This window comes from Gigantopelta aegis, chromosome 14 (genome assembly GCF_016097555.1).
Source record: "Gigantopelta aegis isolate Gae_Host chromosome 14, Gae_host_genome, whole genome shotgun sequence".
NCBI classification, from domain to species: Eukaryota; Metazoa; Mollusca; class Gastropoda; order Neomphalida; family Peltospiridae; genus Gigantopelta; species Gigantopelta aegis.
In genome coordinates, this window is record NC_054712.1 from 17,089,701 (window position 1) to 17,117,094 (window position 27,394).

At 38.9% G+C, this 27,394-nt stretch overlaps 1 protein-coding gene across 1 annotated transcript; it reads right to left on the reverse strand.

Annotated features, from left to right (window-relative positions):
- Positions 1-10,800: 10,800 nt before the first annotated feature.
- On the reverse strand, positions 10,801-16,954 carry LOC121388481. The gene is made up of 3 exons (XM_041519832.1): positions 16,683-16,954; positions 14,083-14,253; positions 10,801-11,615 (listed from the first exon to the last, which is right to left on the reverse strand). Exons 1-3 carry the CDS (start codon positions 16,909-16,911, stop codon positions 11,395-11,397), a joined length of 621 nt encoding a protein of 206 aa, XP_041375766.1. The 5' UTR covers positions 16,912-16,954; the 3' UTR covers positions 10,801-11,394.
- Between the last annotated feature and the right edge of the window lie 10,440 nt (positions 16,955-27,394).

The window sequence follows — 27,394 nt, forward strand, 5'->3', positions numbered from 1 at the left end:
CTGGCAACTCATTTTACGTGCCCCTATCCACTAAGGTTCAGGCACGCCCACCCCGGATTCAGCCTCTGACTTCGCCAGTGACCGACTCCGGGGCGGGAGGGTTAACACAGACACTTTAGCGACTTTGGGATGCAGTTTAAGTGGCCGCTGGGAATGTAGGACAGGTCACCGCTATTTCATAATTTTGACATCTGTTTAGTATGTTGAATTTATTCATTACGACAAAGTCTACGTAAAACTAGTTAATTACTCCAACTATTAGTGCCAGACACGGGCGTTGTCTGAGCTAGACCATCTATGAGCCTGTCGCATGATTTTGTGGCGCCAGTGTCTCTTCAAACTCTCAGGTCATTCACACTTAATTATTATCTATGAATAGGTGTTCCTCAAGTTCTTCACCATTCATCCGTGATTGTGTATCTTACAAGTGATGGCTATTTTTAAAAAGGCGACACAGATTTCGCCTTACGGGGACTGGCACGGCGAAGTCAGGCTGGTCAGAGCGAAGTTTGGGCTCACTTGGCCCAGGTCGCGTGAGCCCCTGCGCTGTGAGTAGATAGAAAAATTGGCTGGTGGGCCTTAAAGGGACATTCCTGAGTTTTCTGCATTGTAAAATGTTTCCGACTAATAAAATATTTCTACGATTAAACTTACATATTAAATATATTTTCTTGTTTAGAATATCAGTGTCTGAAAATTCAATGTGTGTTTTTGATCGTTTTAATATTTGTAAGAAGCCCAAACTGGATTTTGTCTTCAAATAATTTCGTACGTATGAAAAAAATATGTTTTAGGAAATAAAATGAAATTTAACCAAGTACAAATATTAGAACGACCAGAAACACGTTTAATATACAACTACTACTATTTTATGCAGAAAAATATATTTGATATTGTGACGGAACATGCACTTAATTTCTTTTCGCCTGGGGCGATATTAATTGTTTTAGAGGGCCGTGTGCAGTCCCAATATGCACTTAAGACCAGATGGGCTTTGTTTCGTAATACCTCCGCGCGACCTTACCCTCTAATACACACCCAGACCAGGTGCGGAGGCCATGTGGCCAGTAGTTACGTAATACCTCCGCGAGTGCGGTTTTTACGACCGTGATTTTGGCGACTAGGCGACAGTAAATCTGGCCATCTAAGAGAAAAATGCCGTCTTGGTCTCTGTGGAAAATTCACATGATAAGGGGAGTACCGCGATGTTCCCCCAGTCGATATTCGGATATGTAATAAATAGATAGGATTTAGATTTATCGGGGAGAAACATATTGGAAGGCTTCAAGGGATCGTTGTCCGTCCGGACTGGTAAATATTTTATTTCTGCTCTGTGTATAACCTTGATGTGACTGATGTGACTTTAAATATTTTAATACTGTATTATACCAATATTATTTAGACGGTGCTGCCGGTCATCTGACGCAGTAAACTGTAGGCTCACTGTTCTAATATATATAAGGCTTATCCAGTCATCCTAGAGGACCTAGGTAAACTTTAGGTTATTGTCTTTATTGTGATAGGTACCAGTATTAATTCTGTATTACAAGGTTACTGAATGAGTAGTTAAGGGTTAATTAAAAATTAACCAGTTAGGAATAGAGTTTGTAATTTCTTTATTAATTAAGTTCCCCTGGAAGCGTTTCTCAATTATCACACGTGTGGGTGTTGTGTCACGGTGAAGTGATTAGCATATTGTGTAAACTAGACACCTAGAGATTAACTAATTAAGTGATCAGTTCTGGGTTGTTATTATTTGTTGTTGTTAATTAACTACTGCGGAAGTACATTTGTCAGCGTAGGTTAATACAGATTCCAAAGTGTATTGTGTTTTTGTTGTGTTTTCTAGTGAACTAAACGTGCTATAATAATATATACTTTATATAAGATCTTATCCCCGATCATACCTAGACGAGCCACGCGGGTTGAACTGCCCGTTACAGAGAGATCTAATAGATATACAGTTAGGAGAGATATTTGGATAATCGTGTTTCATTCAGTTACGGGTATTATAGGATCCCTGTGACAGATATGTAATTACAATCGTTAAACAGTCTCTGTTGGTCAATAACATCTTAAAAATTGCAGCAAACTGTCTCTTTAACATGATGCCGACCAACAGAAAAAATGTAACGACTGTAATTACATAGTAAATATATGTTTCTAAATAAAATATTAGTGGTTGTATATAAAATTTGTTTCTGATAGTCCTAATGTTTGCATTATGTCATACTCTCTATATATATTACAAGTACGAAATTATTGGGGTACCAAATCCAGGACGACACGAAACATATTGAATATACAGACACCGATATTCTAATACAAGAAAATATATTTAATATGTGAAATTAGTTTTTACAATATTGTATTAGTCAAAAACATTTTATTGCACAACAAACCCAGGAAAGTTATTTTAACTCAGCATGTGTTTAAAGCTGAGTAAACCGAAAATGTGGGTATAGTTATTGGTATTGCGTCAATACCGAATACCATACCGATAGCGAGGTACATCACCCACAAAATACCGATATCGATACCGAATCTGAAATTTCAATACCGCCCACTTTAACAACGATAAAAGTATTCCATCTATTGGTGATACGAAGTAAATTTGTTTCCTTTATAGCCAGCTCTTCTAAATCGGAAATCTGACTGCTCATAAAAAAAATCTATCTTAAAAAACCTCTCGACAAGCGATTGTTGTGCAACATTCTGACTTTTTTTTTGTTCTGAAATCTTCTATTTTGAAGGCACTACACGTCAGAGGGGGAAAAAAAATGAATAACATGTAATACGAGTCCAATACTTCTGAGCATCGACAGTTCTGGGGCCTAATTCACCAAACTCTCGCAACTTTGCGATCTCGCAGTGCAATGCTAAAAGACTTGCAAAGAGGATGCTTTGTTGACTAGCAGAGCCTAAGAGACCTTTGTGAATTAGGCCCCTGGTCGATTGAGAAATAGCCACTTAGTGTATAAGATAATACTCGATACGAAGATGATACAGTCTGCGAATTTACCGTACATTAAACCGGCCTCGGAGGTGTCGTGGTTAAGCCATCGGACATAAGGCTGGTAGGTACAGGGTTCGCAGCCCGGTACCGTCTCCCAACCCAAAGCGAGTTTTAACGACTCGATGGGTAGATGTAAGACCACTACATCCTCTTCTCTCTCACTAACCACTAACACTAACTAACAATTAACCCTCTGTGCTGGACAGACAGCCCGGATAGCTGAGGTGTGTGCCCAAGGATAGCGTGCTTGAACCTTAATTGGATATAAGCACGAAAATAAATTAAAATGAATGAACGTACATTACTGCAAATAATGTTGTAATACTGGTATACAAGGGACAGATTCACAGTCCCAGTGAAACCGTTTATTAACGATGGTTTGTTAAATTGTACTGATAATAAACACCTGCAAATTAATTTTCTTACACGCCTGTTGGTGAGAAAGAAGAAAGGAAATGTTTAATTTAACGACGCACTCAACACATTTTATTTACGGTTATATGGCGTCAGATATACGGTCAAGGACCACACAGATATTCAGAGAGGAAACCCGCTGTCGCCACTTCATGGGCTACTATTTTCGATTAGCAGCAAGGGATCTTTTATATGCACCATCCCACAGATAGGATAGCACATACCACGACCGTTGATGGTCGTGGTGCACTGGTTGAAGCGAGAAATAGCGCAATGGGCCCACTGACGGGGATCGATCCCAAACCGACCGCGCATCAAGCGAGCGCTTTACCACTGGGATACGCCTCGCCCCCCTGTTGGTGAGAACAACGTGCGTTATTTTTGATAACACATGGTTGTTTACACATGTACGTGTGTTAACAATTTCAAGACATACAACTGGCTGCTCCTAAGTGATGACCAGGTCACCACTGCCATACATCCAATGAAAAACTACATGATGGAAATCGATTACATTGTGAGGTATAGTTAACCTGACAGTCATGTGTCTGTGACGCGTAAGTTAGCTTCAAGTGCAACGGCTGAAAATAACTTTTAGTCGAAAAAGACGTTAACATTTGCTTAAAAACTTATTTTTGAGGATATGTAAGAAATAAAATAATGGATTAGTGTCCGTTAGATACCATTTATCTCACAACTCCTTGTTTAAAAACGTATCAAACTCGCTTTCGCTCGTTAAATACATTTTAAAACAACTCGTGAGATAAATGGGATAAATGGTATCTAATGGCCACTCATGTATTATTCTCTATAAACACCACGTGAACTGTATTTCAGTCGACGAAATTTAAACCTGATATTGAGTTTTTATGTATTCTGTATTTACTGGGTATTTACGGTAGGAATAAATTACTGTTGAGAAGCATATCAGTAAGATTCCAGCCTCATATTAAATTACCGTACATGTTCATGTATATTTTCGCTTTCTGTCTTTTTTCCTAGAATTAAATATTGATGTAATGACGGTCTCACTTGCTGTCAATCTGGGTTGTGTTTTTTTAATATCCTCTGAAAATAGAGAACATTAATTTCAGTGTTTGCTATCCATGAAATTGCAAAGTCTGTGGGATGGTGCATAGAAAAGATCCCCGTGCTATTAATGGAAAAATGTAGCGGGTTTCCCCAACAAGACTACATATGTCAAATTACCAGACATCCAATAGCCGATGATTAATACATCAATGTGCTCTAGTGGTGTTATTAAGCAAAACAAACGTTATACATATACATGCATTTAGGACAGACGGACGGATGGGCAGACTAAAAATTCTGTCAGCTGAAAACATATTTTTATTTTACTTTTAAACCTTTTCTTTTACTCTACCTTCCAGCCAGTGCACCACGACTTGAACACCAAAGGCTGTGGTATGTGCTATCCTGTCTATGGGATGGTGCATATAAAAGATCCCTTGCTGCTAATCGAAAAGAGTATCCCATGAATTGGCGACAGAAAGTTGTCCTCTCTCAATATCTGTGTGGTCCTTAACCATATGTCTGACGCCATATAACCGTAAATAAAATGTGTTGAGTGCGTCGTTAAATAAAACATTTCCTTCCTTTCTTTACTCTACCTGAACAGTTCCGCAGTGATGAGATACAGGGCAGCTGTGAGATTCCTATCCAGTCTCTTTTTGTCTCTCTGTCTGTGTTTCAGTACCCGCTCCCCCATCACCCCCCCTCCCATCTCTCTCTCGCTCTCTCTCTCTCTCTCTCTCTCTCTCTCTCTCTCTCTCTCTCTCTCTCTCTCTCTCTCTCTCTCTCTCTCTCTCTCTCTCTCTCTCTCTGTCTAACTCACACACACACATACACTCTCTCTGTATCTGTCTGTCTCTCTCTTTCTCTCTCTCTATCCGCCTCTGTCTCTCTCTGTTTGTCTCTGTCTCTCTGTCTCTCTCTAACTCTCTCTCACACACACACGCTCTGTATCTGTTAGCCCGAGTACTCTGACTGTAAGAGAGCTAGACGGACATTTGGACATAAACTATGTATCTGTCTGTGTCTGTTTCTCTCTTTCTCTCTCTCTCCTCTCTCTCTCTCTCTCTCTCTCTCTCTCTCTCTCCTCTCTCTGAAACCTCTCTCTCCTCTCTCTCTCTCTCAGATCTCTCTCTCTCTCTCTCTCTCTCTCTCTCTCTCTCTCTCTCTCTCTCTCTCTCTCTCTCTCTCTCTCTCTCTCTCTCTCTCTGTGTGTGTGTGTGTGTGTGTGTCTCAACAAAATGTTGCAGTTGCCATATGTTAGACATAGGAGTCAACACCTGTAACAACGCACCAGCTGTAGGTGAAAATGTCTTTCACAAATATTTTTTTCCTTTGATGCACAAGTTACACTCCGAAAAAAGTGGGTCACCTGACTTGAGTCACTTGACCTCGTTTTCCAATTTTAAAATTCTGCTTTTATTGCCATATAAATTTCCATTTCCAGATCCTAATTATCGACTTTCCATAAATATTTACAGTGTGACTGTAATGAATGTCCCGCGCCATATGGCGCAGGTTTTGTACTGGAATGGCCACCTGTGTGACGTCAGACACCAGCCAGGGCGGGTCTATTGGTTGACTAGCAGCTTAATAATGACTTCTTTTCTTTTGATGTCGCTAGGTTTATGCGATGATAACGGAGTTGGAGACTTCGCTGACACTCGGTGGCGACGCGTTATGAATGCTGTGTCAACTGAACGTGGCGGAATATTAGAAACAACTTTCAGCAATAAGCAAAGATTTCTTTTGGAGACTGGGTTGTTGTGGTTTGAATAATTTTGATGACTTTTGTTATCCTGTCCTAACCGGGCGGAACGTAGCCCAGTGGTAAAGCGCTCGCCTCATGCGCGGTCGGTCTAGGATCGATACCCGTTAGCAGGCACAATGGGCTATTTTCTCGTTCCAGCCAGTACCCCACGACTGGTATGTTAAAGGCCGTGGGCTGTGCTATCCTGTCTGTGGAATGGTGCTGAATTGCCAATTTTTTTTTACATCCAATAGCCGATGTTGAATAAGCCAACGTTCTCTACTGGTGTCGTTAAACTTTAAACTTTTCCTGTCCTAATAAGCTTTGCTTCCTACAGAAGTGGCATTTATCAGGGTTGTTGTCGTGGGGTAGTGGCTGGAACGAGGAAATCTTCAATGTGTCCGCCAAGAGTATTCGATGATTTTGGAGGATGAAAATTCGGCCTCTTAAAGGGGCATACCCTAGTTTTTAAACACTAAGGCATATTTTTTACTATTATAGCCGTTTAAGATAACTAAAATCATACTTTACTTTGATTTTATGGTTTAGATTATCAGTTTCCGTACATTCGAAGTGTTTTGGTCATCCTGGTGTTTTTAATATCACAAAATGCATTTCTCATATTTTTAAAAACGCGCGTGCGTCTGAGAAGTAACAGTTATGGAGTCGAGTTTTAGTCTATTTTTAGAGGGTATTTCACCATTTCAAAGTCACAGACTCATGTTTCACTCAATTGTAACTTTATCCAAATGTGTTACAGGTTTGTAGATTAACTAAACTTAGTGTTAATTTTCACGGGTTGAAACTAGCGTCTGTCCCTTTAACTAAACTTAGTGTTAATTTTCACGGGTTGAAACTAGGGTCTGTCCCTTTAACTAAACTTAGTGTTAATTTTCATGGGTTGAAACTAGGGTCTGTCCCTTTAAAACAGTCATGGGCCGAGCCATAGCCCAGTGGTAAAATGCTCGCTTGATGCACGATTGTTTTGGGATCGATTCCCATAGGGCTATTTCCCGTTCCAGCCAGTGCACCACGACTGGTACATCAAAGGCCGTGGTATCTGCTATCCTGTCTATGGGATGGTGCATATAAAAGATCCCTTGCTGCCAGTCGAAAAGAGTAGCCCATGAAGTGGCGACAGCGGGTTTCTTCTCTCAATATCTGTGTGGTCCTTAACCATATGTCCGACGCCATATAACCGTAAATAAAATGTGTTGAGTGCGTCGTTAAATAAAACATTTCCTTCCTTAAAACAGTAATTTAGCTGCTAAATAACATGTAGGTTTGACTGAACATTGATATTACAGTCGTGGAACACTGGCTCGAATCGTAGATTAGAAAATGAAATCGGGTGGGGGACTCGGATGTACTGGTTGGATTCAACTAGGTCGGCAAAGCGCTCGCATGAAGTGCTTTGGTCACATATTCGAACCTCCTTGGTGGATCCATTCTCTGAATGAGTTTTAACCAGTGCTACACGACTGGCCGTGGTATGTACTGCCCTGTCAGAGTGAACATGCATGTAAAAGATATCTTGCTGCTAATGGAAAAATGTGGCGAGTTTCTTCTGGAGACAGTGAGTCAAAATTACCAAATATCTGACATTCAGTAGTCGATACAGAAGAAGTTTGTTTTGTTTAACGATACCACTAGAGTACATTGATTTATCAATCATCGGCTATTGGATGTCAAACATATGGTCATAGAGGAAACCCGCTACATATTTTTCCTAATGTAGCAAGGGATCTTTTATATGCACCATCCCACAGACAGGATAGCACATACTACGGTCTTTGATATACCAGTCGTGGGGCACTGGCTGAAACGAGAAATAGCCCAATGGGCCCACCGACGGGGATCGATCTCAAACCGACTGCGCATCAAGCGAGCGCTTTACCACTGGGCTACGTCCCGCCCCCTAGTCGATAAATCAACTTTAACTTTGGATGGAATCGATCCTATGATCTTTCACGTCTCAAACGGAAGCTTTGCCAGTGAATTAAAACTCGCTGTCTGTATCTTCTCTCGATGTGTGTCAACCTATAGCCCTTAGCCATTCTGTGTTACCCAAACACTGTTTGCAATGATTGTACATGGGCTAATTGAAAAATACTGTCATACAGTAGATACGATCAAGAACCACCCATGCACTGGAGTGAAATAAATGTAATGCTATTGATACATGTTATAAACATATAAATTCCATCACGTACGTTCGTACAGCTGCAGTGCATAGCTAAGCTAATTAGGTAAAAAACAAGAAGAAAAAAAAAGGAGAAAAGTATTGACATTTATCACGCAAATACAGCAGTTAGATCTGTTTTAGAAAGGAAAGGAAAGCAATGCTTGTTTAACGACACCTCAACACATTTTATACCACGGCTATTTTGTATTTGACCTATGGCTATTTTTGACACTTTAGGGGGTTAGAGAAGAGAGAGAGAGAGAGAGAGAGAGAGAGAGAGAGAGAGAGAGAGAGAGAGGAGAGAGAGAGAGAGAGTAGAGAAGAGGAGGAGAGAGAGAGAGAGAGAGAGAGGGTAGGGAGGAGAGAGAGAGAGAGAGAGAGAGAGAGAGAGAGAGAGAGAGAGAGAGAGAGAGAGAGAGAGAGAGAGAGAGAGAGTTAAAGTTAATGTTTGTTTTGTTTAACGACAATACTAGAGCACATAAGCTTGGATTACGAGTAAAGTTTAGAAAGTGAATGGTGAATAACTTGGAGAGTACATGCACTTTTAAAATGTTCTGGACATATGGAACACCAAAGTGTCTATTTTAAACAATGCTTTTAGTCTAGTTGAAAGCTGCGGACACTAAACCGAAGTCAAAATTATACGTGGGTTTTTTTGTTTTGTTTTTTGTTTGGGGTTTTGTTTTTTGGCGCGTATTAGGCTACACACGATTTACGAAACTCCCTGGAATGAAGATTTGAAAACTGAATTTGCATTATGACGACTTATTACTATATATATATTTATAGGATATTCAACGAGCTTCCATTTCGTATTATGTTTATATCCCGAGTGAAATAATTTTCAGTCGTCACGAGCTTTAGCGAGTGACAATGAACATTTTTCACGAGTAGCGAGTTTAATATCCTATTTATTACCCATAATCGATCGTAATGTATATCATTCGTGTGACGTCGAAGTGTTACGTCCCACTTGGAGTTCTAGTGTGACGTATCACTTTGATATGTGCCAAGATATTTTTAACCATATGGATAATAAATATACAAACAACAGGCATAATAAGCAGAAAAACATTGCCTTTTATAAATAGAAAAGTGTATAAATCAATACCTTATAAACACAAACACTTTGAAACAGTTTATAACCCTTATGCCATCATTGCACCTGAGAAAAGCGACAACAATAGCTACTTAATTCATAGGACACTTGAAAGACTAGAGAGAGAGAGAGAGAGAGAGAGAGAGAGAGAGAGAGAGAGAGAGAGAGAGAGAGAGAGAGAGAGAGAGAGAGAGAGAGAGAGAGAGAGAGAGAGAGAGAGAGAGAGAGAGAGAGAGAGAGAGAGAGAGAGAGAGACAGACAGACAGACAGAGAGAGAGAGAGAGAGAGAGAGAGAGAGAGAGAGAGAGAGAGAGAGAGAGAGAGAGAATCAACAAAAAAATTTTAATCTATAAACGGCAAGTACCGGTATTTAAAGTTTATTATATTTGTTGTTTATATAGAGTAGTAATACTAATTGTAATACAGTTTTCGGGTTTTCATTCCAAACATTTTCATGAATCATATGTAATAAGCAAACAATGGTTGGGTATAAAGTTGATTCAGTTTCCGAGGTACGTACCTTAATCACACCTTTCCTCTTTTTCCCGCAATAACTACATTGGATTTGGAAAAATTAATAATTTGAGCAAAAAGCGGAAAGCGACAGAGAACGATATAACAGTAAAACTATTTATCACCTGTAGGGGGCGGGACGTAGCTCAGTAGTAAAAGCGCTCGCTTGATGTGCGGTCGGTTTGGGATCGATCCCCGTCAGTGGGCTCATTGGACTATATTATCGTTCCAGCCAGTGCACCACGACTAGTATATAAAATACCGTGGTATGTGCTATCCTGTCTGTAGGATGGTGCATATAAAAGATCCCTTGCTACTAATGGAAAAGTGTAGCGGGTTTCCTCTCTAAGACTATATATCAAAATTGCCAAATGTTTGACATCCAATAGCCGATGATTAATAACTCAATGTGCTCTAGTGGTGTCGTTAAATTAAAAAAACTTCTTCTTCCAATAGCCGATGATTAATAAATCAATATGCTCTAGTGGTGTCGATATACAAACCAAACTTTGTGTATCACCTGCAATTGGGGAACATATTTAAGACTGCCTAATAACTTTTAGAGTTTGTATTAGGACGAAGCCAACTTTTTATCCCCAGCGACTGGGATATGATTTCTCTAGAACTGCACTCGTTTTCACTAGAAGGGATATTATAAATAGCCAGACGGCTTGTCAATGTAACAATGATCCATTCAGATTCTATTAAGTATCGACTGGTTCACAATGACCTTTCTCGTTTGGTTGGCAGTAGTAATTTTCGTATTCTACGATACAGATAACAAACCATAATCACTTTATAATTTTTTATTTTATGTCTTTCACTATTGGAATATTCAATATATATATTCGTTGTTGTTCTCTTCCTATTTTAATTATAAACAAGTATAAAATGCTTACTTCCATTCTTTTGAATGAATACATTTCTCATAAACGAAATCACAATGAAGGCTTGTGAATAAAAACGTTTTGCTTTCAGTCCAGATCGTCTATTGGCTACAAGGTTTTGACACCGAGTTTACAACACCGGCTAAACTGAAAAAATACAGATAACAAACTGAAAAACTATAAAATAAACATTTTCTTTCTACGTGTCTCTCCCAATTTTGATTGTACATAAACTTCTCTCCGTTTTTCTCGAACCCAATCTTCTCGCTCTATCTATCTATATATTTAACGTCCTCGGTTTTAGCTGAATCTAAACTTCTCAGTTTTTGTTTCTCTAAACGTCTTCTTTTTGTTGTATCTAAACGTCTCCGTTTTGTTGTATCTAAACGTCGAAGTTTTTTATTTGACTAAACGTCTCACGTTTCGTTGTAATTTAATTTTTCAGTTTTTGTTGTATCTGAACTTCTCGGGTTTTTCTTTTCTTTTCATCTGAACCTTTCAGTTTTTGTTGTATCTGAACTTCCTGACTGTGGTGCCTCCTCCTGCCTTAGGTGAGCGGATCTCGAGGGTGGGACTTCCGTTGCTGCTTCGGTTGCGAACGGTAACTCTGTGGTTTCCCATGCGCCCAGTGTATCCACGTAGGCCGTTGTTTCCGGTGATGGGTTTGGTGCCCTGGGTCTTCATTCGACTGAAATCTCTTAGTGCGCTTCTGTAGCTACCTGCAATATAACATTGAACATTGGTAATCTCTGACCGGCCTCGGTGGCGTCGTGGTTAGGCCATCGGTCTACAGGCTGGTAGGTAGGCCTACTGGGTTCAGATCCCAGTCGAGGCATGAGCTTTTTAATCCAGATACCGACTCCAAACCCCGAGTGAGTGCTCCGCAAGGCTCAATGGGTAGGTGTAAACCACTTGCACCGACCAGTGATCCATAACTGGTTCAACAAAGGCCATAGTTTGTGTTATCCTGCCTGTGGGAAGCGCAAATAAAAGATCCCTTGCTGCTAATCGGAAGAGTAGCTCATGAAGTGGCGACAGCGGGTTTCCTCTCAAAATCTGTGTGGTCCTTAACCATATGTCTGACGCCATATAACCGTAAAATAACATGTGTTGTGTGGGTCGTTAAATAAAACATTTCTTTCTTTCTTCTTTCTTTGGTAATCTCTGCCCAAGTCACAGTCACAAACGCCATAGGCGTTATGTAGCCCAGTGGTAAAGCGCTCTAGGATCGACCCCCGTCGGTGGGCCCATTGGCTTATTTCTCGCTACAGTCAGGGCACCACGACTGGTATATCAAAGGACATGGTATGTGCTATCCTATCTGTGGGATGGTGCATAATATAAACTATCCCTTGCTACTAATGGAAAACTGTAGCGGGTTTCCTTTCTAAGACTATATGTCAGAATTACCAAATGTTTGATATCTAATAGGCGATTATTAATAAATCAGTGTGCTCTAGTGGTGTCGTTAAACAAAATAAACAAACAGTAACGAAAAGGTGATGGCATGCAGAGAATACTTGACAAGAGTAAAAGTTTGTTTTGTTTAACGACACCACTAGATCACATTGATTGAATAATAATCGGCTATTGGATGTCAAACATTTGGTAATTCTGACACGTACTCATCAGAGGAAACCCGCTACATTTTACCTAATGCGGCAAGGGATCTTTTATTATTATGCACTTTCCCCACATACAGTAAAGCACTTACAACGGCCTTTGATCAGTTGTAGTGCACTGGATGGAACGAGAAAAAACTCAAATCAGTTGAAAGGATCCACTGCGGTGGTTCGATCCTGCGACGCAAGCACCTCAAGAAATCACTCAACCGACTGAGATCGATCCCGCACCTTGATAAGAGTAGGTCCCTAAATGGTTTATTTCTTGTCTGTCATGGGGAAAGCTTGTTAGACGGAATGACCACTCCGGGAACCAGTTAAAATTAATTTGTAAATGTTTATCGAAAAAATGGCTGCATTTACTTACACATGATCAAACATTTAACCCGTACAAGTGTAATGCTTGATGATTTTCTGTCAGATTTCCTGGATTATAATTATGAAAATAGTTTAAATAGTTGGCCGGATATTAATACTTTCCCGTTGTTAACGTTTCCGGGCTCTCACTACCAACCCCCGCCCCATCATAAACCTGTACACAATTACAGTTGTTGAATCATTCATTCGTCTTTGAACAACAGCGACAAGACGCCATCAACAGTTACTTCCCCTCTCTCCATTCTAACGTTGTTAGCAATTTGAAAATAATTACCGGCCTCGGTAGCGTCGTGGTTAAGCCATCGGACACAAGGCTGCTAGGTACAGGGTTCGCAACCCGGTACCGGCTCCCACCCAGAGCGAGCTTTAACGCCTCAATAGGTAGGTGTAAGACCAATACATCATCTTCTCTCTGACTAACCACTAACAAACTAACCCCTAACTCACTGTCCTGGACAGAGAGCCCAGATAGCTAAGGTGTGTGTGCCCAGGACAGCGTGCTTGAACCTTAATTGGATCAATCGGATTTTAAATATTGTTTTTCTTCGACATCCTTAGTGGTAAAGCGCTCGCTCGATGCGCGGTCGGTCTGGGATCGATCCCCGTCGGTGGACCCATTGGGCTATTTCTCGTTCCAGCCAGTGCACCACGACTGGTATATCAACGGCCGTGGTACGTACTACCCTGTCTGTGGGATGGTGCATATATATATATATATATATATGTGTGTGGTTGCAGCTATATATTAGTTTTAATTTGATATGGGGGAGGGATTACCCAACTCCCTCCCCCACCATCGCCTTTAGTCAGGCGCACAAGATATTTTAAGCTGTGTGTGTGTGTGTGTGTGTGTGTGTGTGTCTGTCTGTGTGTGTATATATATATCTGTGTGTGTGTGTGTGTGTAGCTATGTGTATGTGTATGTGTGCGTGCGTGCATGTGTGTTCTATGTTGTTAGTAGTTAAAATGATTATAAGTACGAGGTCTACAGTTTTGTCATTTCTTTTCCAAGCACGGTTTTCCAGTCCCCCCCCCCCCACCCACCCCCTTCTCCCCCTCCCCCCACACACTCCATTTTCCACCTCCAGCCCTCCCGGACGAATATTTAGTCGCTACTATTAGATATGCCCGCCAATGTGTTTCCATGCTGTATGTTTAGAAGAATGGTGTTCGTGGGTGCCAATACCTGGTTTCTGGTAGTGCCGCGTGAGTCGAGAACCGCTCCTGGTGACGCCCCTCCTGGCCGCCCCTCTCATTATCGTACGACCCACGGTGAGAGCAGCTCTAAATGCCAGGCCGATCCAGCGCTTTCGTCTCTGAGACTTGTGGACCAAACTTCTCTTAAGGCCCCATACATCTGTCAACAAAACAAAGAAAGAAAGAAATGTTTTATTTAACGACGCACTCAACACATGTTATTTACGGTTATATGGCGTCAGACATATGGTTAAGGACCACACAGATATTGAGAGAGGAAACCCGCTGTCACCACTTCATGCGCTACTCTTTTCGATAAGCAGCAAGGGATCTTTTATATGCACCATCCCACAGACAGGGTAGTACATACCACCCACAGCCTTTGATATACCAGTCGTGGTGTACTGGCTGGAACGAGAAATAGCCCAATGGACCCACCGACGGGGATCGATCCCACATCGACCGCGCATCGAGCGAGCGCTGTACCACTGGGCGTCAACAAAACAAGTCACAAAACACAGCGATTTCACTTTGTAAAAAGGAGCTACCTTTCGATCAACTACTATGCATAGCTCCATTTTCAAATTTGATGAACCATTCTAAATTATGCTTCAAAATTACCTTCAAGAAATTACGCAACATTTTCTATTTTAGCATTGGTCCTACAGGACATTTGCAAATTCAGTAGCACCAAAACAGCTTGTTCTGAATGTGCACGTTAAAACTTATGACCTGACCTGACCTGACCTGACCTGACATTGTAAACTGGTTTATGTGTGTTAAAGGGACATACCCTAGTTTCTGAACACTAAGGCATATTTTTTTACTATTATAGCTGTTTTTGATAACTAAAATCATACTTTATTTAAATTTTATGGTTTATATTATCAATTTTCGTATATTCAAAGTAATTTTTGGTCATCCTGGTGTTTTTAATATTACAAAATGCGTTTCTCATATTTTTAAAAACGCACGTGCGTCTGAGAAATAACAGTTATGGAGTCGAGTTTTAGTCTACTTTAAGAGGGTATTTCACCATTTCAAAGGGGTTGAAACTAGGGTCGGTCCCTTTAAGGTTTCTTTCTTGGTTGAATGATTTTTAAAACATGCACGTGTCTGTTGTGTAAATAGAGAATACTAAAAGAATCAATCACCGTTGCGAGATAGGGTGATTGATTCTTTTTTTTCTGGTTCATTAAATTAATTGTCTAATTACAGTAATAAAACATTAAATTGTGTAAGCTACGGTTTGTTTTTCTAGAACGATTCATAAGTATTTCACTTAAAAACACATATGAGGAAAACATATAGCCCACAATATGCAACGACATAAAAATGTAACAACTTAACCATACATATAAAATTGAAATATTAATTATAAAGTCGAAATATTAATTTGTTTAAATATTTTTAAAACAATGATCCAACGTGAAATGGCATTTTGGGGAATACGTAATCCAAACGAATTCTAAAAAAACATCAACCGGCCTCGGTGGCGGCGTGGTTAAGCCATCGGATACAAGGCTGGTAGGTAATTTAACGACTCAATGGATACGTGTAAGGCCACTACACCTTCTTCTCTCTCACTAACCACTACCAATTAACAACTAACCCAGATAGCCGATGTGTGTGCCCAGAACAGCGTGCTTGAACCTTAATTGGATATAAGTACGAAAATAAGTTGAATGAAATGAATGGATACATCGAGTTGTAACATGTAGAGAACAATATATGATGGCCATTATATATATATATATATATATATATATATATATATATATATATATATATATAACATTTATTTTACGAGTTGTTTTAAAACGTGGCCTATCTAACGAAGATCGGTTTTTAGTCAACGAGTTGTAAGTTAAAGTTTTATCTGACACGTTTGTCTTATTCTGTTTCTTACATATCTCCAAAAACAAGGTTAAAAATAAATTTTAAAGTTTTTTTCCAACCACATCTTATTCACATAATTAGTACACTACTTTCATGTTTAACAAATACTTCACATGTAGTAATTATTAGTAGTTAATTTTAATGGTCCGTGGAGTAGCCAATCAGATGTCTTAACTTTAAATCAACATACATGGATACCACAAAGCAATATTAAATATATATTTATATGGTTTTAGGGGCGAGGCGTTACCCAGTGTTAAAGCGCTCGCCTATCACGGTCGGTCGATGTCCTGTCTGTGGGCCTATTGGGCCATTTCTCGTTGCAACCAGTGCTCCACGACTTATGTAACAAAAGCCGTGATATACTCTATCCTGTCTTTGGGATAGTGCATAAAAAATGCCTTGCTGCTAATTAAAAAAAAAAAGAGTTCCCTAGAAGAAAAAAAAAGTGCCAACCAAAATTGTTTTTGTTGTTTTCGACTTTTTTTTCTTTTTTCTTTATATATATATATATATATATATATATATATATATATATATATATATATATATATATATATATATATATATATATATATATATGTGGGTGAAAAAGAATACATACATGTACATAATATATTTACTGGACCCGTGTTGGGGTAAATGTATTAAAAAATATATAAATATAAATCGATCATAACCGTAACTTACCAAGTTCACCAACAAATATTTCATCCTCGGCGTTAGCCAACTGTTCGAGCTCCTGATTGGTCAGGGTGCTGAGATCAATCCCATCATACAATTCGGATTTGTCTGAAACTTGGTTAATGGCGGGGTCCACCTGCTTCAAGGAAGGATCTGGTGTTGTAGTAGTAGTTGTAGTTGTAGGCGTGCCGTAACAGACGTACAGAACCGCGACGGCGACCAGCAGGAACTTCATGGTTGAGTTGTTCACGAGCAGACGATAGGTTTGAGACTGGCTCTACTCGGTGTTACGCTTTTGTTTTATACATGACAAACAGGACGTCCTGCTCAATCATTTGTCACCTGAGGTCACTGGATTGGTCGATGCACAAAATCCGGATTCTGCGAAATTCTTGATAACATTTTCAGTGTTTCCGAAATCCAGATGTTTCGTTTTTCAGGAAAAGGTCGATCACGTACTTCTTGTGAAAACCCGACGGTACTTCGGAGAAACAAAAAGTACGTACTTATAAACTGTGTGGTCAAAAAAAGATGAAACTAGTTACGGTGCTCAGATTTGCTGCGTCCGAGTGCTTGTCTGATGGGTTTCTTTTTGTGTGTATTATGACGACATTGAATTCGGGGGGGGGGGGGGGGGGGGGGGGGGGGGGGGGGGGGGGTGATAGGGGGGGGGGGGGGGGAATGACACAACGCACCGTGTAACTGGTAGTATGAACTATTCATATTCTAGTCGCCAAATTAAGAAATTTGAAAAACTATTTATGGTCGGTTACCATTAGATATTTTTAAAAAGCAACAGAGCAACAAGCAATAAAAAACAAAACAAAAAAACAAAAACAAACTAAACATAAACGACAATAATGAAAACAACAACATTGAACCCCCCCCCCCCCCCCAAAAAAAAAAAAAAAAAAAAAAAATGTCAGTCATGTTTTAACCACAAAATCAGACACTCGTGTAGCAAAATGAAATGGTTCAGTGTAATAATTTTTTACAGTTAACATTAGTAGCAACCAAACAAGTAATTCGTTACAGTCACACTCGCGAGTGTCGTGAACATTGATTATTTTCGCTTCTTTCTGTCAGTATTCACACTTCATACTCGTAGAGTAATCGGTTTGTTTTCTTTCATTCCGCATGTATCAATTCTGACAATCTAATTAAAATTAGCTCCACTATTACATATGGATCTAACAGGAGCCCGTTGGAGCTCATGTCCAGTTGACCTTTCATTCGACCAATCAAAACCTTACTTGCAAAATAATGCCAGTGATTTAAAAAGAATTTGAAAACATTCGGGATTATGCCGAGGGTACACGAAATGATTCGGGTGAATTACGAAGTATGCCGGAAACTAATTTCAATATAAAATTTTATATAAAATTCGTTTCAAGACAAAAAAACAAACAAACAAAAACCGTGATGGTATAGCCATAAAATCTATTTATACTAGTACACAATCCAGAGTTTATTACTGCACTTTTCCCCCTGTTTTATTAATGTTGAAATAGACCAAAACGTTCGCCTATTACATAAATAGTCTCGCCCGATATTTTTAGAATTTGTATGCTCCCGAATATTGCAATTCTGATTTATGTAAAGTTTGTTTTGTTTAACGACAGCCCTAAAGCACATTGATTTACTAATCATCGGCTATTGGATATCAAACATTAGGTAATTTTTACATCATAGTCTTACATTGATTTACTAATCATCGGCTATTGGATATCAAACATTTGGTATTTTTTAACACATTGTCTTGGAGGAAACCTGCTACATTTTTTCATTGGTAGCAATGGATCCTTTATATATACTTTACCATATTCAGGACAGCACATACTACGGTCTTTGATATAGCAGTCGTGGGGGTGGGGGGGGGGGGGGTGAGTTGATGATGAATGCGTGGATTACTAGTCTAAAATGCAGCATTCCAGCAATTAAGTGTGCACTATATTAATGTCTATAGTTCAAGTAAGTGTGCACTATATTAAAGTCTATAGTTCGAGTAAGTGTGCACTATATTAAAGTCAATAGTTCAAGTAAGTGTGCACTATATTAAAGTCAATAGTTCAAGTAAGTGTGCACTATATTAATGTCTATAGTTCAAGTAACTGTGCACTATATTAATGTCTATAGTTCAAGTAAGTGTGCATATAGTTCAAGTAAGTGTGCACTGTATTAATGTCTATAGTTCGAGTAAGTGTGCACTATATTAATGTCAATAGTTCAAGTAAGAGTGCACTGTATTAATGTCTATATTTCGAGTAAGTGTGCACTGTATTAAAGCCTATAGTTCGAGTAAGTGTGCACTCTATTAAAGCCTATAGTTCGAGTAAGTGTGCACTGTATTAAAGCCTATAGTTCGAGTAAGTGTGCACTATATTAATGTCTATAGTTCGAGTACGTGTGCACTATATTAAAGTCCATAGTTCGAGTAAGTGTGCATTATATTAAAGTCTATAGTTCAAGAGAGCGTGCACTATATTAAAGTCTATGGTTCGAATCCCATTTTAAACGTAACCACGTGGTGTTTAATAATGAATTTGTATTAACGTTAATTCAGTTCTGATTGGATCTAATCATTTGCGACGCGAATGTCGTTTTCAATAATGATCTGTAATTGTATATTGTGGTATATTGTATTCCACTACAATTACAACAATTATCTTTCACCCAATAATGATGATGATGATAATGCTGCTGCTGATAATGCTAGCTAATGATGACGATAGAAAGTCTGAATGCACTGAAATAGCGCTTACGTTCCCGGAAACGCATACATTTTTAAGCCTTAATAATAGGCATCGGAAGATTGCAGCCATTTGGAGGGGGCGGGGTAGTTCAGTTGGGGGCAGGTCTCCCACTACTTTCTTATGTTAATTGTTTTATTATGTAGAATCTGAAGAACATGCTCGTATTCAATGGCCTCTCTGCGATGATATTAGAGTAGATATTTTAAAAAAGGCAGAAGACTAGTAAACTTTAATAACCTTTTAGAAAACAAAAATCATTATTTTTACGCAAACCTGGATGGATGGATGGATGGATAGATGGATAGTTAGATAGATAGATGATAGATGGATGGATGGGTGGATGGATAGATATTATATGCATGCATGTATGTATTGAAGTATGAATACCTATATATTGTATGTATGTCGAGGTTGACTGTTACATACATAGATATTAACGCACTGGCGCAGGGGATAATTAAATCCTTTCTGGCCTCACAAATTGTCCCATGCCGTTGCTGGGACTCGAACCTGTGGTACCGAATTGCCCGCACATTGCAAATGTATGTATGTATGGCCTATGTGTGCGTATGTATGTACGTATGCATGCATGCATGCGTGTATGTGTGCTATGTGCGTGTGCGTGTGTGTGTATATTTAACACGTACATAATTTAGGTGTGTGTGTGTGGGGGGGGGGGGGGCTTAAATTTATTTCTTGTAAACTCCATAAGAATGGTTTATGTACTTTTATCGCTGCTGACACATTACTATTATATTATTCCAGTTGTTGAACTATGTTTTTAATCTGTAAACATGGTGAGAGGTAAATAAATAATTCATCTGTGTCGTATTTTTGTCCTTCGTCACAAACGCAAAATGTGTTGGGGTTTTTTCTTTTACGCAAAATCGTTTTACACTTCATTTCCTAGATAGCACCAACTCCCAACAGAGGCATGTGAGCTGACGTTAGTTCCGTGTTTGCAGAGGCAATAAACCAACGCAACAGTTTTATAGACTGTCGCTATGACAAGCAGTAATGAATCACCGAATCCCTGGAAAACTAATTTTATGGGATAGTTTTCTACATACGTATGCGAGATGCTGTTTACACGTACTTTTGTTCTGTACAAAAAGGTCATGTACAAGGCATACTTCTTTCCTGTCCTTGACGGAGGAGCCGACGAAAGTCGACACGTGCGCCCATGACAAGCGTGTGAAACAACAGCTTTTTCTGAATGTGCACGTTAAAGCATATGACCTGACCTGACCGGCATAATTCAGGATCTTATTCAGACACAGGCCTACATTTTAGAGCCAAAGCTAAAAAGTAAACTAATAAATAAAATAAAATAAACAAATCCGTTACTGGGGGAAGGGGAGTAATATGACATGAAAATTAGCACACACACACACACAACAACAACAAAAAAATAAAAAATATATAAGTAAATAAATAAAGCATTCTCTAAAAGTAGCCCAGTTGTAAAGCGCTCACTCGATGCGCGGTCGGTTTAGAATCAATACCCGTCGGTGGCCCCATTGGGCCCCATTGGGCCCCATTTCTCGTTTCAGCCGGTGCTCCACAACTTTTGTAAGAAAGGCCGTGGTATGTACTATCCTGTCTGTGGGATGGTGCATATAAAAGATCCCTTTCTGCTAATCGAAGTGACGACAGCGGATTTCCTCTCTATATATGTGTGCGGTCCTTAACCATATATCTGACGCCATATAACCGTAAATAAAATGTGTTGAGTGCGTCGTTAAATAAAACATTTCCTTCTTTCTATAAATTTCCACTTCAGTTATTTGACAGATCACTGGCGTAGGAAGCGGGGGAGGAGCAAGGGGTATGTGCCCCCCACGTTTCAAATATTGTTGCTTTATATTTGCTTTATAATAGTGTAAAAGTGTGTAAATATAAAAGTGTCCCCCCCCCCCCCCCTCGTTTTGGAACCTTCCTACGTCACTGCTTGTACAATAAACCAATACTGCCTTGTATTAATAACAAAGCACACTTGCAATGATGGCATTTTCATTGAAGACAATAAAGAAGAGTAGTAGAACGTCTAGACACAAGTAGAAAATAATACAGCAGTGAACCTGTTAAAAGGATTGATCAAATATAGAATAATTATACACGTACATGTAAAACGAGTCCAAAATGATAACAAAACATGGGTAAAAATGATAACAAAACATGGGCAAAAATTATAACAAAATATGGGCAAAAATTATAACAAAACATGAGTAAAAATTATATAGTTGCCAGAAATGAGTGGCCTTTTCTTAATGAAACAAAGTTCTGAATGTACTGCTAAAGCAATACATGTCCCCTACCGGAACAAAACGTTTTTTCAAGTTCAAGGGCCACAACGCTGTCAAAAGTGAGTAAATCGCGTTGAAAGTCAAACTCGATTTGTAACGTACATGGTTATAGGCTATACGCAAATTTTCAGCACAATATGTTGAGGCATTACACACACACAAAATTTTTTAATTAAATATGGGACAGACGAATAGACAGGTAGACGGACAGAAAGACGGAGACGAAACCTATATCTCTCCCCCCCCCCCCCCCAAGTTAGCATTATTGTTAAGACTGCATACTTGTTCCCGGGACGGGACGTAGCCCAGTGGTAAAGCGCTCGCTGGTATATCAGTGGCCGTGGTATGTGCTAACCTGTCTGTGGGATGGTGCATATAAAAGATCCCTTGCTGCTAATCGAAAAGAGTAGCCCATGAAGTGACGACAGCGGGTTTCCTCTCTCTATGTCTGTGTGGTCCTTAACCATATGTCCGACGCCATATAACCGTAAATTAAATATGTTGAGTGTATCGTTTAATAAAGCATTTCCTTCCTTCCTGAAACAAAAATAATATTTTCAATAAATGGACAAAAACTCCCAGTTAAAATAATTTTATGTACAATATATGTCATTAAATATAGCTTGATCCACTCTGTATTCCTTGCCTGTATAATATAATATAAATATAATATACTACAATACAATACAATACAATTCAATACAATACAATACAATTAACTGGTGTGTGGTCTAAAATAGTAAATATTTCACAATAAAAACAGTGTATAGGATTTATGAACATACCAATTCCAATATCAAATAAATTTCTTTTGAATATTTTTAAAATTTGTGATGCTTACTTTAAGATTAATCTACTATAACAGAAAATGTTAAAAAAAAATTAAACAAGATTAATCCAGTTCTTCTTCTTCAAGAAAAAAAGAATTTAAAAAGAAACTTTAAAAATATATATATATATATTTATAAAGAAATGTTTTAAACATGCACAGAGATAACATTCACAGGTGCAACTATGAAGTATGTTTGGTTGATTTTCAAAATAGTGTTTGTGAGAAAGGACTACACGTGAAGACTAAACACTGAGCTAAATACACAGTTTAATTAAAAATTAAAATACAAGACATTTTAAATGGGGGAGAGGAGGGGGGGGGGGGCAGGACGTAGCCCAGTGGTAAAGCGCTTGCTTGATGCGCGATCGGTTTGGGATCGATCCCCGTTGGTGGGCCAATTGGGTTATTCTTGTTCCAGCCAGCGCACCACGACTGGTATATCAAATGCCGTAGTATGTGCTATCCTGTCTTTGGGATGGTGCATATAAAAGATCCCTTGCTACTAATCGAAAAAAATGTAGCGGGTTTCCTCTCTAAAACTAAGTCAAAATTACCAAATATTTGACATCCAATGATTGATAAATCAATGTGCTCTAGTGGTGTCGTTAAACAAAACAAACTTCACTTTTAAATGGCGTTAACATGCCAATGATTGAAGACGGGATGTTTCATTTAACTACGCACTCAACACATGCGGCGTTGAAATGAACATCCATTGTTGGAACTACAAACTATATTTCAATAATTCCATTTTTTAATTACTGTTTTTTAATAGGCGTTTGGATTGGCTAAAATGCTATCACGTGATCTAAAAAAACCAAAAACGTTCATTCTTCCATGAAGGTGAAAACTGCACTTTTTCGGTAAACAAATAAAAACAGAATGTTATTATCGTCTGCACTGTGAGTGACAGTGTCAGTGACAAACTGACAGACGACAATCACAATGTCGGATGAAAGACACGAAAGTTTTGGTGGAGACTTTACATTGAGTTACCGCAATTCAGGCTTTAAACGACTCTGTCATATTTGACAAAAACACCAAATCGACAACTTACACGCGCGAAAACACATACGCCTTCGTGCACAATTACGCGACCTGTCCTTTCCGAGAATAATATCACACAATTACAAACTTCCTCTGAAATCCACACACACAGTAACACTGAAATCACTTTATCCCTTTCAAGTCAGTCTTCACATTCACTTTTCACTAATTCAACTTTCGACAACTGCAATTTTAATATAGTAATTGATAAATCTTCAAAATGATTTGACGCTCTCTCTTATGTTAATTAGTTCAAAATTCACACTCTAACCGCTTTACAACAAATCATCCATTTAAGTGTATAGATCGTTCAATTCTTAATTATCATTTGGTATTTAAAAAAAAAAAAAAAAAAAAAAAAAAAAAAAACTGTTTGCGTTATCAGTTCATGTTCAGTTATTTTAAATTTTATAACTCTTTATCCACATTTGATTCAGAAAATTAAAATTTATAAAACCTTACGTAAATCATTATAATTTCACGGGAAAAAACGAATGTAACTTTCTAAGGGAATTCCCTTATTTGTGTATTGATACAGTTGTAAATCATTGTAGAATAGAGTTCGATGGGTTTTTTTAAAATATAGTTTTCTATAATGACAATATTAATGCATTTGGAATTATAAGAATTGAACGTTATATTTTTGACGCGCTACGCCATTCATACAGTGTGTAAAACGGTTTTGGTGTTTATCATCGCATGAACGTCAAAAATTTAACGTTCAGTTCTTAAAGTTACATTATCTGGTTACCATATTATAACATCATGTACAAATGTGAAATACAAGCTCAAATGTACTTTTAAAAAAGCCGTGTGTGTTCGCTATGAACGGATATCGTCAAACGTATACGCTTGATTCGTCGCCTGTGCCGCCATAGCTCGGCAAAACACAAACGACAGCCTGTTGTCAGTTTCAGTTAACACGTGCGTTTGCCGATTTCAAATTGTAGGGTTCGTCTCAAAAAATTAAAAGAGAAATCTTGCGCTGTACGAGTCTTTAGTTAAAACCGGTTTGATCTTGACAACGTATTATCGACAGTCGTACCTTCCTATTTTAGAATTGATATGTTATAGTGTTAGTAGAACTTTCAAAGTTTAGTTTGTATAGGCCTACTAGTAACACATTAATCATGTATATATTTTAAAAATAAAATATACTAAAGTAGACAATGAGCGTTTTCACTTCTTAATTTTACGTGTTAAAATCGACAAATTCAAATAAATATTATTTCGTTTGGAAAGGGTAAAGTGTGTGTGTGTGTGTGTGTGTGTGTGTGTTTAACGACATCAAAGATAAAGCATATTGATTTAATAATCATCCGACCCCATACAACCGTAAATAAAATGTGTTGAGTGCGTCGTTAAATAAAACATATCCTATCCTGTTGTATGTCTAACATTTGGTAATTTTGACATATAATCTTAGAGAGGAATCGGGTGCATGTGCAGGGGGAGGGTATTGGAGGTCGAAACCCTTACTTGCCCAGGCTTAAAAAAAACCTGAAATGTATTTTTTGGGGGAGCATGACCCCATATAAACTTCGCTTATCACAGTCTATAACCCCAACCCCGCTGAAATTCCTGCACACGCGCCTTGGAAACCCGCTAAATTTTAGCAAGGGATTGTTTATATGTACCATCCCACAGACAGAATATCACATACCATGGTCTTCTTGTATACCCGCCGATGGGGATCGATCTTAGACTGATCGCGCATTTCCCCAAAACACCTTTTTAGGTCTAAGTAATAAATAAAAATAACATATAGTCTTGAAAAATGTTACGTAAATCGAACACAGTACCCTCTTCCTCTACCCCTAGAGCGTTACGTAATTAGTAACACCCCCTTACATGTAACGCGTATGCCAACAGCTGGCCACTGTCAAAATTTCAAGGCAAATCCCCCACTCACCGACCCCTGGAAAGGCGTTGTACCATACCTCTATGGATATAAATATGTTTTGGAGATATGAGACGACCCTCAATCAAGACAGTTAAATTTGTTCAAAAATTGCGAAATCTCACGTGATCTCTTGTTGGGGAATTTTATACTTGTGATAAGCTAATGAAAACCGAGATCGGTACGAGCCCGTCAAAAGTGTTCCATTTTCAAAATCATGGCTTTGTTTTTGACCTGGATAAGCCAGCGTAGTGAAACCAATGCGGAGTGCGGCGTCATATATGCACCAAACGTAATTGGATTTTCTGTTCTATATGCTTAAATAATAAAAATGTTCCAGGGAATGTAGTTTTAAATGGTTTACGACAGTTTGTGAGAAACTGAGCTCACCGAGTAAGCGGTGTCGATTCAAGAGTTGACACTATCACTGCCGTAATGTAATATCCGTGTCTAGTCTAGACAACAAGCACTGAAGTGCTGTCATTACAAGCTGTGTTCAGAAACAAAGCTCATATGTTATTTCCATCTCAACCAATGTGGTATGTACTGTCTTGGTAATCAGAAAGTAAACATAAATCGCTTTATTGCTATTCAGCAAGAGTTGGCTGATATGGTGGTTGTGAATTTAGTTTTTGTTTAACGTCAAGTGCGACACCACTTGAACACGTTGATTTATTAATCATCGACTATGGAAGGAAGGAAGGAAATGTTTTATATAACGACGCATTCAGCACATTTTATTTACAGTTATATGGAAAGAAAGAAATGTTTTATTTAACGATGCACTCAACACATTTTATTTACGGTTATATGGTGTCAGACATATGATTAAGGACCACACAGATATTGAGAGAAAAAAAGAAAGAAAGAAATGTTTTATTTAACGTCGCACTCAACACATTTTATTTACGGTTTGGATACTGACTCCAAACCCTGAGTGAGTGCTCCGCAAGGCTCAATGGGTAGGTGTAAACCACTTGTACCGACCAGTGACCCATAACTGGTTCAACAAAGACCATGGTTTGTGCTATCCTGCCTGTGAGAAGCGCAAATAAAAGATCCCTTGCTGCTAATTGGAAAGAGTAGCCCATGAAGTGGTGACAGCGGGTTTCCTCTCAAAATCTGTGTGGTCCTTAACCATATGTCTGACGCCATATAACCATAAATAAAATGTGTTGAGTGCGTCGTTAAATAAAACATTTCTTTCTTTCTTACGGTCAAGAGTACTCGGGCTACATGTCTAGGTACTCTTCGCGGATCGTACCGATGAGCAGTGTTCCCATCCCGGAACCAGTGCCGCCACCTAGCAAGCGTGTCAGCTGGACCGAGTTCACCAGTTCGGCTCCTTCCGTGTAGTGACCTTTGGTCCAGTTGTTTCCAGCGCCGCTCTGACCAAGGACGATGGTTTGAAGATCTGACCGAATGGTTCTGATCCCTCAGAATCCATGTGAAAAACCCCTGTTTGGCCGCCATTTTGAAGTTTTCTCATTTACCGATATCAAACGTCAAGATAGCCCAAAAATTCCACCATTCACCGAACCCTATTTATACTTATTTTCGTGCTTATATCCAATTAAGGTTCAAGTACGTTGTCCTGGGTACACACCTCGGCTACCTGTTCTGTCTGTCCAGAACAGTGGGTTATTGATGAATGGTTAGTGTGGAAGAATTCTGTGTAGTGTTAAACTCGCTCTGGGTAGGGACCAGTATTGGGATGCGAACCCAGTACCTACCAGTCGATGGCTAACCACTACATCACCGAATCCGGCATTACGCATGTTCATTCATTAATTTATTCATTCATTCATTCATTTCCACTTATTTTTGTGCTTATATCCAATTAAGGTTCAAGCACGCTGTCCTGCGAACACACCTCAGCT